General features: G+C 38.6%; 1 protein-coding gene across 4 annotated transcripts in view; it reads right to left on the minus strand.

Moving 5' to 3' along the window:
• The window catches only part of umad1 (UBAP1-MVB12-associated (UMA) domain containing 1), a 29,734-nt gene extending 14,002 nt beyond the window's left edge, over positions 1-15,732 (minus strand). The window contains exons 1-2 of one of the 4 annotated variants that reach the window (XM_015357887.2): positions 15,651-15,732; positions 13,195-13,302 (exon numbers count right to left, since the gene is read on the minus strand). In XM_015357887.2, coding sequence (XP_015213373.1) covers positions 13,195-13,276 — 82 coding nt within the window. In that variant the 5' untranslated portion in view covers positions 13,277-13,302; positions 15,651-15,732. The other 3 variants (XM_015357888.2, XM_015357886.2, XM_015357891.2) reach the window with 3 other exon arrangements.
• Positions 15,733-16,484: the final 752 nt, after the last annotated feature.

The following is a 16,484-nucleotide window of genomic DNA, read 5'->3' on the forward strand; positions in this document are numbered from 1 at the left end:
CATGTACTATACCTGGGCTCAGGCTAAGCTCCGTGATCGGGGGGTTCAGGCGTGGGTTCAACTCTGGGGCTCTGGATGTTCATAACAGAAATCACGCCTGTCATCCAGCTGTGAGACTGTCTGATGCTGCACTCAGCCCATTTACAGTATAATCTGCAGTGATCACAACTGCCCCTTAGACAAGAAGCCATCGGAAGGACAGCATTCCAGCAGGATCTCCTGAACTGATCCCTACTAAGCGCTCTTAGGACAAGTCTTAGAGGGTAACAGCAGACCATTCACTACACCTCTTCCTGGGTCATCTTTTTGTTGGAAATGTCAGAATAATTAAAGATATTGCAGACATTGTTTATATGCACTGATACAATCAACCACTCAGAAAAAAAAGTATTTAAATACATCTTTGGCAAAAAAAAAACTTGAGCTCTAGAAAAGTTGAGCAGCACAGTTATAGTGAAAGACTAATCCATGCATTACATAAGGTGACATAAAACACAAAAGCTCAAACCAGATGATGCACTGTTTGTAGAAACATGTGCTGCAAAGCACAAATCTGTATGCCAGTCTGGACACCCCAGCATGGGATTTTAATTCATGGGATTTTTAGCCATAAGTATTCCCAGAATTACCAGTAAAACAGCAAACAAAAACAACAATCCACATGTTTCTCCCACAGCCTTTTGTTATTTATGGAGAAGTTTGTTCATCCAACATTTAAGGAATCATCTTCTGAAATGCAACCCATTAATCATCTTAAGTAAAAATAAATCAAAATAATATGTACTGCTTTTGACTCAACTGTTTCAGTAAAAACATGACTTTTCTCAGAAACCTAAGCACACATGTTATAATGCCAATAGAGATGTGTCAGCTATGCCTGTCACTGGAAGATCACAGTTGCATTAAACCTTACTTTGAAAAATATAAGCTAATAAACTTTCTGGTATTCAACCACAAAAGTCTCAAATACCAGCACAAAACACACAATATTATTGGCATCTTATGGGACATTCAAATCCAAACCACAAAACATGACATTGAAAATTGTATTTCTACAGCCAGCATACAACAGCTCCCTTAAAAAAACTTTTCTGAATGACCCATGACATATCTTATTGAGTTTGTATCAGGATGGCCCACTGTGGTGCAGCTAATTTGAATTGTAGAGGAGTTTCCTATAAAATAATCGTAAAGGAAAAGATAGACTTAGAACTCAAATAATATCCCCCCCAAACCAACACTGCAACCTTTAGAATTAAATCTCCAGTACACTTGGCAGAGGAAGAAAACAGAAGGCCTTTCACTTTCAGGATCTGTAGTATGCAGGCAGCTGAACTTCTTTATTATTGGGGACAATTTCGAGGGCCTGAAAGCAAAACAGCTGTTGCTTTCAGTGCCCATGCAGCCTGCCATTCACGCATGAAAGGAAAGCACTGACTGTAAATCGGCCTAGATATCTCACCAAGCACGTTCACCACCAACTGACTGCAAATAAAAGAGATATGTTCATTCTTCATGCGAATTGGTGGTTCTAATTAATTTAATTTCTTGCACGGGCAATAAAAAAAAAACAGTTTCACAACAAATTCAGTTTTTCTTTTCCTTTGTTGAAAGAATTCAGGAACCAATATAGATGCATTTTATTGAATGTACTGGGAATAAATATGTCAACAAATGGTAGTTTTATATTAATATAAGGAAACAGGAGAAGATGTCGACGCAGCACTGTGTTGTGTTTCAGCTTCAATTAAAAATAATTACACGTTTTCCTCATTCTTAAGAGAGGTTTGGCCAGTTATGGACATTGATCATCTTTGAACACTTTTCATAATAACTACATGTGCTTCAAGAGCTGATGGATTTAAATCCTAATACCATAAGGTTGACACCTTAAAAAAAAAATCAAGAAGCGTCGACTTAATCACAGATATTCAGGAGGGAACAACATACATTTGAAGAAGCCCCATGAGATTTCTTTTGCACGTGTGAACTCAAATAACAACACGTTGTTATTATGTCGTGTACATGTTATGCAACGTGTACATGCTGATATGTTACAAACAACATATCAAATAACAACAGGCCTCTCGTGTTAGTAATGGCCTATAATTATGCTTGAAGCCTCTGTATTACAAACTCAATGAAGAGACTCAATGAATTGAAGAGTGTTAGGCATGATAGTTTTTAGACAGAAATGAAGGGTACTTATTATATATTATTATACTGTATGTCTATATAACACCAAGTGGTTTCTATCTAGTATCGCCGGTGAGACTACTACATAAAAAGCAGATGCCTGACCGATATGGATAGGACTTTCAGAAGATCACATTTCTACAGCACACAGAGAAACAGTCCAGAAAAAAAGTTAAGCCTTTTATATACATTAGTGTTTCCTGTCATATGTTGAGTTGGACATATTTAACAATGCAAGTCAGTGAAAAGTCAGAATAAAAAAAAACATGCTTGAAGTCTGAAAGATAATTTAAATTAAACAAATGTATCAAAATAAACAAATTTAGCAATTCCATATGTTGAGCAGAATGAAAAAGGCACAGCCCTGGGTGAAACCATGCATAACACTAAGTAAATTGAAATTAAAAGCAGCTATAAGGTTGCACCTATACCAATAATAACATGTTTCCTACATTTTGAAATTATATGTTTAAAATATTGGTTTTGACTAGTCCATTATTTCTAGCTATATGTCTATCACAAGTATCAACAAACATACTGTAAACTTGCCTGCAAAAAATGTAAAGCATTTAGAAAACACAAACAAAGATTCAGATCTTTCTACAGTGTGAATGAGGTTCTGTGGAAGAAACCTTTAAAAATGCTCCCCACCAGTCCCTGAATCAAAAACCTTTGCAAAATAGCTGTCAGCTTGTTCCATGATCAGAGGCTGAAAGAGCTTTCTCTCTAACATAATTCAAACATCTGGTAGTAAATGACTGGTTTTAAAACTTGCCCTGATCCAATCTAAATGAAGAATAACTTTGATCATTGAAATTTACTAACTCAAAAACATATTATAACATTAAATCAAAAACCTAATGAGATCTTTGCAAGTGTAGCAATGATGAACAATACAAAACAACAACCTAATGTGCAACAATGAATTCTGCACTAAATGTGTCCTTAGTGGCATCATTAAATGTTTTAAATGCTTACTTTATTACTGCATTTTTTTAACAGATGCTTCAATATCTAATATTACATTTATAATAATATCTGATAACCCCCTTTAAAACAGTTTGCAGATTTAACATACAAAGGCTCACATTTTGTAGACAAACTGAGACTGTAATGTTTTCAGTCCAGTTACAAACCCAACAACACTCACTTGTCAACACATTAGGACACTTCACTGAGTACCTGCCGGGCCTCTGTGAGCAGCAAGGACAGTCTGAACAGGATTACCTCACCTTCAGCTGAGGTTCACACGAGGACAGGTGCTTGGGATTGAATCCCACAATGCACTGGTCCTACTGTTCTCAATAGGATTGGGTTTGGAAGATTGTTTTGGCCAAGAAAGGTGAGTAATTCTCCTAAGGCCAACCAAATGTTACCTTCCACAATGACAGAATATTTTCATATTACTTGGTGGTCGCTAATATGTGTTAATTCAATCGTTTCTATCACAGAATGTTGGCTTTATCAGCTCCGGGAAGATGGTCCCCCTGCAAACAGCACAAGCACGTCTCCAAATTCATTCGCCTGTGCTGCGTTTGCATCGCAAAATACAGCGTTGGAGCCGCTTTCGCTTCCAAAATACAAGGCATTATTTTTTGGGGAGTGACATCACTCAGCCCATGACGTTGGCCCTCTCCAAACAGCAAAAACAATTTCTCTCGGTTCCTTCACTTGAGCCATTTAGACCAGCATAAGCACTTTGGTTTCTGAGACATTCCATGAATGTCTGCTGAAAGACAGCTGAAAGCTCTGTTCAGTCATCGCAGGTTAGCACCTTTCACCACGGTTCACCATGATACTAGCTAGATTTAAAATGATGCAGCTTTCTGTAATGTGTACACCAGTTTTCTTTTTGTACCATACTACATATTTGAGTTTCTCAAGGCAGTAGTCAGCACCACCATGGTGCAAGGTGGGCATTATTATATATATATAACCTTTCTGTCTGTAAGGGCTCTATGTATGTATCTTCATTCTACATAATTGCACTTCATTTCAGGATTCAGTGATCTAAAAGCATTAAGAGAATAGGAACTTAATAGCACACACATTTGTACAAATGTACATGTAAATCTACAACACACCCTTGCCAAAGTAATGCATTTTAATGAGGTGTTAAAACCAGCTGTCCCTGTAGGTCTCCTCTGCTGGGTAGATCATCTCAAAATAAAGAGTCAACTATCGACAACAAGGAGCAATGAAAAGGCCTCCAGGATAAAAGCGCAGAGCAGGAGATGGATATAAATATTCAAAGGTTTTGAATATCCCTTGGAACACAGTCAAGAGCATTATTAAGAAGTGGAAGGCATATGGCACCACCAAGACTTTGCCTAAACCAGTTATTTGCTATCCTGTATTTAATGCAAGCACTGTAGGGCTATCAAGGTAACAAAGAATCAAAATACACATTCATAGTGAGTGCACACACAAAACTATCATAGATAATAACTGTAACAACTCCTGTGTTTCCATCTGTTATCATTTAAAGACAACATGGAAGTCATTCTTTCCAAAAATTGTTTAGTCAACATTCTGACTCAGTAATGATTTGTTTGGATTTTTATTCAGAACTGTTAAAATATTATTTATAAACTACAAGTCTGACATGGTAGCATTTACAATGTTGTTTTGCTGACTTATTTTAAAATACAGTCAACTAAGGACCTAGTAGTGCTAGTACCAGGACAGAGATACTATATATTCCAATAGCCTGCTACTTTTAATTTACGGATTTGCATTAGATTTAACATACAATTTACAAGGGGGAAACAATTTAAACTGATCTTCACCTTTCAAAACTATTAAAACAGCTTTATAAGTATTGAGGCTCGCTAGTTAAGTCCTTACTTCTAAAAACGTGAGCATGCCTTAACTTTCATCTTGCTTTCAAAAAGCACCTCTCTCACTGTGGTTAAATTTACAGATTCAACACTAATTCACGCAATTGAATTATGCAATTAATTCACACAGGTGCACGCCCAGAAGACAATCTACAGCCATCACTTCAAATGGAGAAGATCCTCTACCCCTTGAAAAAATGTGAAAGCAATTAGCAGGCATCAACAAGGGCTAAAACAAAATAACCCCCTTTCAATGTCAATGTTTTATTATGGTATTTTGTGTGGAGCAAAAATAATATAAGTCAAACGCTATCAAGCCTCCTCATTGTAAAGTAAAAAAGAAAACTGCTCACCATTCTGAATTCTCCAAATTCTCACCTGGCTACTAAAGGCTGGGGCTACTCTAATTGGGGCTGTATTTTAATCAGTTAAACCAGAAAGAATTTCTACCGTCTCAGAAACCTAAGCAGCATAAACACTACTTTTAATAACAAAACTAGCACTGGAACAGAGTGTCCCTGATTGTGATGCTTTAAGGGGACCCACTGGAGCAGGATCTGTCATTTCCAGTTTTCTATCCTACATATTGCACATATTTTTTAACCTATTTAAAAAGCTCCTGTTTGGACCTGAGTAAGACTGATTATATAGAACCTAAAATAATCAATGATCTGAAATATAACAAAACGTAAAAAGGAAAAGTGACAGTGAGTCTTAATATGGCACAGAGTGATGCACCTAGTCCAGAAAAACAAATTCAGGCAATGTTGAACTGACTTCTCTGCAGGTCTCACGTACGAAAGCTCAGATGGCTCCTGTATAATCCTGATTAGTGTAAGTGGATACAGGCCACAGAACATTAGCCATGTCACTAATTCTGAGCCATGTGGAGCCATGTGAAAATAAAGATGTCGTGAAACTTTCAGCTGCCTTTGTGTCCAAACACACTGGCTGACAAGTCCTATATGCAAAGTTTAGGATTACTGATCCTAAAAGTTGTAACAGGTATAATACATTATGCTGGATTTATAAAAGCACGTTGAAAGGATTACCAAGAACTTCTCAATCCTAAATATACTGAGGACCAGGTGTCCAACGTAACTGCCAGTTCTGAATTAATCATTAAGATGGAAACTGTCCACCTTCTACTATGGAAAACTTCCAACAAGAAAACTGAGTTATTCAAAAAGATTTTTACAAGGTTCATACAATCAGGTTAAGCTTCCATAAGAAATCCCGGGTTTCTTAACTTCATTATACTTCTCGTGTGTGTGTACACCTGAGACGCAAGGGGGTACACACTGTGAACTGGAAAAACATGTCCTGCTGGCTCTAAAGCAGAAGTACCCTGTGATAACCATTTGAAATTGCCAAAGCTTCTTCAGCTGCAAACAGCGCATAAAAGTCACCCAGGTTAGTGCAGCCGATCCAACCCCATATCAGAAGCAAAAAACTCTCACTGCTTATCTTCATCATGCATAACATTTTGACCCCGGCATTTTTAGCTTTTATTTCAAGACATTCAGATGGAATGGAAACAGCGCTTGTGTGCCAATAGCTACAGATGAGAAATGTTTGTTGCTAGAGAGCACGATGCACAGGGTCAGATTAAGGACTCCAGATTTGGGATGTGGGGAAAAAAGGCTAAATGTTCTAAATGCACTGTAGGTTTTAATCTGTAGACTTCCAAAGAGTTCAGATATTTCTTAAATATGCCGAATCATTGGGTGTGTGCTCAAAAATGTCTTGATGAAGCTCCTGAATAATCAAATGACTAACAACCTGAAGTGTTAGATAAGACAATCAGTCTCTTCATAACTGTAACTTTTCATAAAGCTGATAGAAAATGAAATTTCACTAGATACTGGTCATAATAATATTGACTCCAGCACAAGCATACTGTATCCAATAATCGCAAGACATTACTAACATTCACAGGTTACTACAGAATGAAGGACTGGAGAAAACAATCTCTCCCAGCGCCCTCATCAGAAATAAATTAGATTTAAGATTAATTTGCCTAACCTACCTTTTTACATCTAAAAGAATATTATTAATTACATTTCACTTGTGTGTATATGTTTGACAAATTCAAGGTACATGGTTGAAATACAATCTGGGATCTGGACCATCTGCTGTGGTCACTAACCATAAGTGCAACACAACTGCTTCTTAAAAACAGCAGCAGTTATTTGAAGCTCACTGCAGAGCTGCATCTATCCTTTTAAAAAGAAGGGAAAATGGAAAGAAAATGTGAGCTTGGTCTTGATTTAAACTGGATGACCTATCATAGAACTGGGGCATACAATACATACACCAGGAGATAATCCAAACCGTGGTATCAGAGCATTCATCCTTGGTGAACTCTGACCACACGTTTGTGTTTGTGTAATAACTCTTAGTATTGCACACACAAAAGGGTTGGCTAGGCTACTCTCCATAGAAACCGCATCTGATACACAAAAGTGTTCAATGACTAAGACAAGGGCTGGTTTAAAAATATTTGAACAGCTGCTGAAGTGGATTTAACATTTAAGGGGGGGAAAAGTTTGCCTCTGTGGATGATTAAAACTGCACTCACCTGTATGGGAGTGCTTACACCACTCATCCCTGCTAAATTGCATATCCATGAGCATGTGTGCTGAAGACAGAACTGAAAGGCCTTAAAGAGCAAGAGTACTCTGAGCACCAGAGCTAATTAAGGCCAGTGGCACATGCTTTCTGTTTCATTGCATTGTTTGTGTTGCTGCTGGTTCTGCCAAGATACCACTGAACATATCACTTCGGTCTCCACAGCTTGTCTTTGTTAAATAGCTAAACAAATATATAAACAACATAAATGTTGCTCAAGCATAGGGAGAAAATAATTCACTTTCTCATGCAATTCTCTCTTTGGAAGATATTAAAGAGCTCATACATTTAACCTTTAGCCAATTATAATTTTATCAAGAAGATGGTACAATGGAAAATACATGATGAAATACTACACTTTTTATTGAGTTCAACTGACTAGACTACTTGTCAGTTAACCCTACATGTAGAACTGAAAACCCATTTTTTAAACCTACTTTGAATGACGCAAAATACCAAAATATAACTTTTTATCATGTTTGGTGGTATTGTCTGTAAAAAATAAAGAAGGAAAAACAGTTAATTCACACACAAAAAAACACAGACACTGCTCTTCAAAAGAAAGAAGATCTGAGCATCTGAAATGATAGTAGAAGAACAGAAAAGCTATTTTTCACATCACGGAGTTCACACAGAAAATTAAGGAGACAGAAAATAGCCCACACAACAGCAGTCCAATAACTCCTGGCAATCACCTGCACACTACAGCACCAGCACCAGACTTCAGGGTTGCTGCTTTGCTCACGTGCCCCTTCACCAACTCCACCTCCGATCCTCCATTCCACCATTTCTGTCCCTTAACCAGGACCGTCGACGCTGGGAGCAAGACGCAGTTGTGAAACCCCAATGAAACCCTGCCAGCACCACCGGAAGGGCAGCTCCACTCAGACAGGCCACCTGACCTGGAACCAAGCAAGGGCTTCTAACCACCTCACCACCACAGCTCGTCCACACGGCCAGCCTGCCGTCACTCAAGCCCAGCAGTTTAAGGAGTCCCCAGGTTTCCATGACATTTAACATAAACCTGGCTTGTTAAGGGGATCATCTGTATCTCGCCAACACGGGCTCACTGCTGTATTTTTTTTTAATTTATACTTCATATACCAACAGTCTGTAGCTACAACTGCTTCTACTTCAGTACAGCTGAATTTGTAACTATGTAAAGTAACTTTTTCCTGCATTGTTGAGTTCTCCAATAATCATTACTGAAATGCTGACTAACAAGTCATTTATATATCACCTTATGAAATTCCTCTTTTCATGTCAATCCACCGTCTTAATGTTTGTGACTCTCTTTTTTTGGTTTTCTCAACATTTTTTGATACTCTAATTCTGAAATTGAAAATACTGCATGATCAGAAAAATCCTTACTGTGGAGGCAATTTTTGAAGTGCATGTTACCCCAAGGTAAATTAAATGTGTATGCAATTTGCCTTTCCTCTTTAACAATGTAATATCATAGCCTGATACATTTTAACTTAATTCTTGAACGTACTGTATTTCGAATGAAATAAACAGAAAACTTAAAACGGTTTGGGATATAAATCTGCAGCTGACATTTTCTAAAAGAGATTCCTATCAAAACAAGATGGTGATGTCATGGACAGCTGCTTTTAATCTGAATGGTAATCTCTTTTGGTTGCAATGTTTTGCATTGCATTTGCATATTACTGTTAATATGCAATGACTCTCATTTCTAATTTGGATCATTTTGGGCACAGTGGATTCAGCAAAGACATACACATTTAGATTGTGACACTAGAGGCCTCAATTTGAAATTCAAGTCAAATGTTATACATCTTGCCTTGTTCTCGTGTTGGGCATAGTGCAGCATTTCTGATATTTTATTTTTCCGCAACTATAAATATTTTTATTTGCATTGGAAAAATGTAAATCTTGTCACCACCTACTACCAGTAGGATGATTAGCACAGATCCAACAGAACAGTACGGGTTGCACTTAATCTTACCAGCTGACAATATATTGTAACGCAACTGCACCGTCCGGGGCTCGAACCCGGGGCTTCCGCGTCTCTCTGCAGCGACCTAGCCCCATGAGCTAAAGAGAGATCTCTCTTTAGCTCACGGGGCTAGGTCGCTGCAGAGAGACGCGGAAGTCCCGGGTTCGAGCCTCCAGTCGGGATGGGGCCGACCAGATGCGGCAAGGGCACCCGCCTGAGCCCCCGTTGCGTTACAATATTAACACAAAACAAAGATCACAACTTACTGTATATCAATTTCATGTGCATTTGAGAATTAGTTAAGGCAACTGTTCTGGCCTCCTTCAATATATTTTGATGTTGTGATTCAGATTTGGAACACATGCTATTCTCAATAGCATTCCACACCATGTTAACAAGGTGTTCAGAATACTTACAGTACATGATAGTATCTAGTACTTCCACAAGGATAGCACCGGGCAGATACCTGTGACGGCAATCCACAATGCAGCAGGTCAGGTGGGGATGGCAGAAATGACCTCACCGATCGAATTAAGGGGGAACTGTCGGCAGAGCAGACAATGCAAACCCAGGGGAATTTAGCCAGGACACTGGGGTTTACAGACCTGCTCATACAAACAGTGCCATGAGATCTTTAATGACCCATGAGTCCAGATGTTGAGTCAACGTCTCATCTGAAACATGCAAAATTTACAAAACGCCAACAGACCGCCCTAAGGAAAGTAAGTTTTAGCATGAAATAAATAGTAAGGTATTCAGTTCTGTACAAAGGTTCAATGGTAATGGCTCTTAATGACTGTTTTAAAAGACGACTTTGAACAGTAAGGAGGAAATACAATTTGTAAAGAACAAGTAAAGCTTTGGTTTCCTCCCACAGTCCAAGGACTGGCAAGGTAATTAGCTTCTGGGAAATCTGGCCCTGGTGTGAGTGTGTGTCTATTTGTGTCGGTGTTTGCCCTGCCATGGACTGTCGTCCTGTCCTGGGTGTACCCTGCCCTGCACCCACTGCTTGCCAGGATAGTCTCCAGCTCCCCTGAGACCCTGAAGTGGTTTAAAAAACAGATTGATGGAAGACCACATCCTGCACATTCATTTCCTCTTGTCTGTCCTCTAAGCTTCCTTGGACAAGAAATATGAAGTCATGGGGCCTTCAGGGTGGCTGGAAAAGTAAAGGCATTGGGCCCGGGTGCAGGCTGTGTTCTACGCTCACGGGTTTGAGTCTCAGTCGTGTCACTAGCTGACCGTAACTGAGATTCTCAAGTGGTGCTGCACAATTAGCCGAGCGCCTTCGAGGTCAGGCTGGGATTAGTCAGACAGGATTCTCTCAGATCTCAGAGACGCAGTGACCACTGCAGCCTCCTGCACGCAGTGAGGGGCTCTCCTCCAATCACCACTGAGCCCTCCATACAGAGCTGTCCAGCCTGTGACGTGTTAAAAGACTAGTGGCTCAGTTGTGGGCGAGATGGAGGAGTCTGCGTGCCCTCCCGCAATCTCCCGTGTGCAGTCACATAGTTTAATCGCTGCGAACTGAGATATAAAAATCACACCACCGGCTATTCCAGATCTGGTGGGTGTAACAAAAGATAACTGGAAATAATGAATTAATTTTAAAAAGAATATAAATCAAATCTAAACTAAAACACTTGAATGAATTAATAAATGCACAAGTAAGTAAAATACATGAAAATTCAAAAGCATTTCACAAGTCAATATAAATCAGAAGACTCAGTTGGCTGCCTAAATACAAGAGCCAACCCTCCATCTAGTGTTCATCCTGATATCTGCAGATTGTTTTTCTTCAGAAACACTACCCAAGGGGATTACACTGACTGGATTACCAAATGTGGAACAGAAGACCTTAATATGTGCACACAACAGCCAGCCAATTGCATTTCCACTCTACTGACTTTCACTGGATTATTCACAAACCTTCTTTTCTCTTATTTTAACAAACAAGGTTCAGAAATACAAAAATAGAATTACCCTCAAGGCAGGGAGATATCAGGAAGAGCAATGTACATTATCATCAGATAAAGGGTCCTTTAGTTTATTTAAAGTATAACAAACTAATTCATTCTGAAGATTCCCCTGAGTTAGACTGCAAGTCAAGAATCTATAGTGAGTTTGCATTTCCATGATACTATATTTATTTTAAATGTTGAATGTTATGTTTCCCTTCAAGACTACACAGCCCTAACCCTGGAAGCAAGGAAAGTCTATTGGATCAGTAAGAGGATCACCTCTCAATTGAATGCATTTGCTCAAGTAACCATATCTGACCATCTGTCCTTCCACTTATCAAGTTGCATTCTTGGCTAAAATCACTTATAGTAGATGCAAGTCTTATATGGATGGACCCTCGTGCTGGTGATAACTTTCCCATTCTGATTTGTGCCTTTTAGAACCCTTTTAAGACATTTATAAGAATTTGCGTATATTGTCCTCCAACAGCTTTTTATTCTCGTTTTAGAGAGGGATCAATTGTCAGATGATTTCATTAACAGTACAACAGGAAAATCTTAAAATCACATTTTTGGTTGGATTCTACATATGTAGCGGTTGTTTACCCAGTAGAGCTGTGTTTTCTTTGTAAATCTTCATATATATTATACTTCAGTACATTGTTTCTTCCAGACAATCCACATTCCATTTTCCACTTCCTTATACAAAAATATGTTTTGCTTCAGTAAATGTTACATGGTGACAAGACTACTTAACAGGTTGTTGCTCAACAGCTTCCAAACTGTGTTGATATGTAAGACAATCATAAAAGATGTTTTTTCCTTCTCACTGATTTGTGACAAACAACTCACACAAATGCAGCAAAGATAGCCATCAATGATTCTCAGAATGCCCCCCTACAAACACACTACAACATAAAAGCAGGACAAAACCCTCAGGCTTGTTTTCTGCAGCTTATGACAGACTTCACAGATCACCGCACACTGCACACACAGCTGTACAATGTATTCACTCTTCTCAAGAATTATTCTTGTACTACTTTAACCTGTAATGTTGAGCCTGGTCTGGACAGATTCAACATATAAAGGGCATGACAAGCTCTAACGCTGAAAATGGTTTTATCTGAAAAAGACATCACGGCCCAAAACTGAATAAATATTTTTAAAAATTATAGATACCCTATGCTATGCCATTACCAGATATTCTGCCTAGAAATTTTAAATGCAAAAAAAACAATAAAAATACATTACAAGAAACGTGATCAAAGAAAAAACAGACAAATACAAACTATCTGAAAACTATCTTAACATATGTAAGTAATGAATTCCTTATTGTCCAAAATAGGATAAATCATCACTGTCCAAAAATCATGACGTCCTGCACAAAGGATATAAGTGAACAACCTCCCTTTAGGATATCTCAGCAATATATGAAGACCTAATAATTCATTTCTATGCTTTAATTAATATTCTGATTTCATGTATATGCACACCATATGAACAGAAAGACATGTTATGTGTTCCATGATTTATTAATAGCACATGGTGTGAGCCCTCATTTATCTGGATTCAGAGCAGGACTCGTTATCAACAGAGATTCTCTTACCTACAATTACAAACCCATCGGACTCCTTCTCAGACACTGGCTTCTTCGAGGATTCTTTACGGATTCCAAAAAAACCCAACATTTCTGCGTCTGGTGTATTCCTAACGCCTGTAAAACAAACCACATCAAAATAATTCTAAAATCGTATGGCTTTATGATAAATATTTATAACAGATTAAAAAAACAATTATTGGGCCAACGCCACTGAAAAAATACAATGAGCACTTCTCAAAAGGAAAATGCACTCTATTAGTGACCAAGTACAATATATAAAGAAAAGATGTGATAGCATCACATGTATAGTTAATTGGGACACTTGTCTACACCACAACTCTAGCGGAAACTTTTCAAATGTTTTCATTAAAAATATTTTCTACATCCTGACAACTTTGATTTAAGAAGACTACCTCATCTAAAGACAACATTCTTCACCAGTGTAAGACAACATACTACAGTATAACAGCTGGGTCCTGGCATCTGAATGTAAGAGCCACTGCTTATTGATTAAGGTGCAGCCAATATTGGGCCCCTCCATCTTAACAGAACAGAAGATCCACACTGCAGGACTTTATAAGTACACAGACAACACATTTAGGTGCCTGTGACCACTAAGATCTGAAAATGTGAGTCTCTGTCAAATAAAGTAAAGTTACACAATTTATTTTTTGTAAACTCATCTTTATATTCCAGGAAATAAATCTTCATTTCAACATAACATGAATCCCCTGTGCATGATAAGGCAGACAGTCCTGAATAGTTTTTGTTACGGAGGGAACCCTTCTTTTGAGTGATGAGTGGAAAAAGCCACTCAAGGTCACTGAGCTACCGAGCTCAAGCCTCCCACAGATGAGATATTGAATTTTTTTGTTGATTCTACAAAAGGAATACAAGGGAAAAAAAAAAAGATCCTGAAAACATGCACCTGTTTCTTGTTGTTTAAATGCCATGAAATCAATCACAAAATTCTCTCATGACATCTCTAATTTAAAACCGCTTCTCCCACCCCATCTTCCATCCCTTGTCTCTCCGTAAGCCTCTCCTGCTCTGTACTCCTCCTCTTCTGCCACTTTCTGTAACTCCATTCTGGCCAGCAGAACCCCCCCCCCAGACTTTCATCTCCTGCTCAAGACTCACTGTTAAAATAGCACCTGTCATCGATGACCTCTCAAATACACCCTTCAACTCTTACACAGTATTACACGGGTTCTTAATATTCTAACAGATAATGTCCCCTCCACATTCCCCTTATTCATCAGAAACATAGCATATACTGTACCAAAAGGGCAGTTCCATTACTGCCTTTTAGTTATTCAATCTGTATACACTTGGCGTCATTGTGGCTTAGTTTTAGCTTTGCACAGCTGCTGTGTTGCATGTCCTTTCATTATTTTTATTTCATTGATGTTACCACATCTATCGCATCACATGGAATGTGAACTTTGTACAAATGTGATGTCGCCTCAGTTAGGGCATCTGTTAAACAAACTATTCATAGCGGTGATACAATTGCAATGGGTTACCAGTCCTGATCAGTATGTCCATGTAGTTAATGTAAGCTAGGTTTTATGTACTAAGAAAAAGAACTGTCCTGCAGTTCTTGGCCATAGTAAAAGAGTCAGTGTGGAAAAAAACAGTATGCATACACTTTGGCAAGTGGCTGCTGAGACTTATACTTCCTCAAAACAAGGGCTGGAACCCAATATCACAAACTAAGACAATCTTTTCACACTGGAAGATCTGCCTAGCCTTTCCCTGGACAGCCAAGTCCCATCATCTTTGCAGTTTTTGACATTAACATTAACAGAGCATCACTCTTCCGTTCAAACCTCCTGCTAAGGTACTCCACATCAGCTCATTCAGATCATCTGTCCATTCCTCTCCATTCAGGGACAATCAAAATGATATGCATGGGAGAAAAACGTATTTTGCAAAAGTGCACCACTGGCATAACATATTACATACAATACCATTGCCTAACGCACACAGTTTAGACGCAATTAAGACACTCGACACACCAAGTGTAACAAAAAACATTTGGAGCTGTACTGTTCTGACGGAAACGTCAAGAATAAAATGCCTATTGTAGAAACAGGATATAAAGAACTGTTCACATATTAATACGGGTTCACCAAGACACCTCTTACACCATCGCAAACAGTTCATAATCCTTTGTTTTAACGAGTTTCCTTAGCTCAGACCCTTATTAGGGCATGGTATTGCTCTTCACTGGGAGGAGATCGGTGCCGAACTCGGGTTCCTGAAACAGCTGACGCGCCGTCACTTCATGTCCACACCAATGGTACTTACAGCGCTGTTGTTTACGCGTCAACGCCGACAGAGCCAAAATAAAATGGGTTAATCTAACGTTAGAAATAAATGCCAGTTTCGGGTTATAATAATAGTTTTTTTTTTTAGTTTAAAATATTATACTTTAAACCGTTACTGAAGCTACGTACGTGCGTGCTGTTTACAGTCAGCTGTCAGCTTCCTCTTGTGACGTCACAGTAATGCGCCCCCCTTCTAGGGGAGATCAGCAAATTTCCAGCTTGAACGAGCAGCGCTCATTTAAACCGCGCTAGGAGAAGGATGCACAGGACAATTTCTAGGCTGAACATAATAACTCTTTACTACCTTTTCAAAGTGGGATGGCGCATTTTTTGCCAGATCTTCTTTGCAAACGTGCTCAAACTGACACGTTGGTAGGGGAATCACTGATGAGCAGCTATTTTCAAGTCTTCTCACAGTTTTTATACCAGATTCAAGTCAGGATTGAACCACTTAAGAGCAATTACTCTCTTCTTACTGAGACACACCAGTGTAGCTTAAGCCTGTCCTTTGAATCATTGTTCTTCTGAAAGGTGAATTTTCATCCAAGTGTTAGGTCTCGAACAAACTGAACCAGGATTTCCTCTTGACAAGCTATCCAGTGTTTGAGCAGAGAAGCAGCCCATTAACACATGCTTTTATAAAGTTCTATAAACATAATTTCCAATTCAGCAAAGTGGGACATCATTAGAAGGGAGTGAATAATTTTTAGTCAGAGTGGATCAGGAATCGGAATCTGTAGACTTCATTTCAGTGGAGACATCCCACAGAAAAGAAATGATTCATGCAAGTTCACTTATATCAGAAAGATGTAGCAAGTCTTAACAGATATTTTGTTTAACTTATAAAGACTTTTTTATTAAAAGTGTCTAAGAAATGTGTTGGTTTTTGTAGAATTTATACAGCAATATTCAACCCTGGTCTTCCTGGAGGGTAGTCTACCAGGTTTTTAAGGAGTAAAGACA

Source organism: Lepisosteus oculatus, chromosome 10 (genome assembly GCF_040954835.1).
Source record: "Lepisosteus oculatus isolate fLepOcu1 chromosome 10, fLepOcu1.hap2, whole genome shotgun sequence".
In the NCBI taxonomy this organism is placed as follows: domain Eukaryota; kingdom Metazoa; phylum Chordata; class Actinopteri; order Semionotiformes; family Lepisosteidae; genus Lepisosteus; species Lepisosteus oculatus.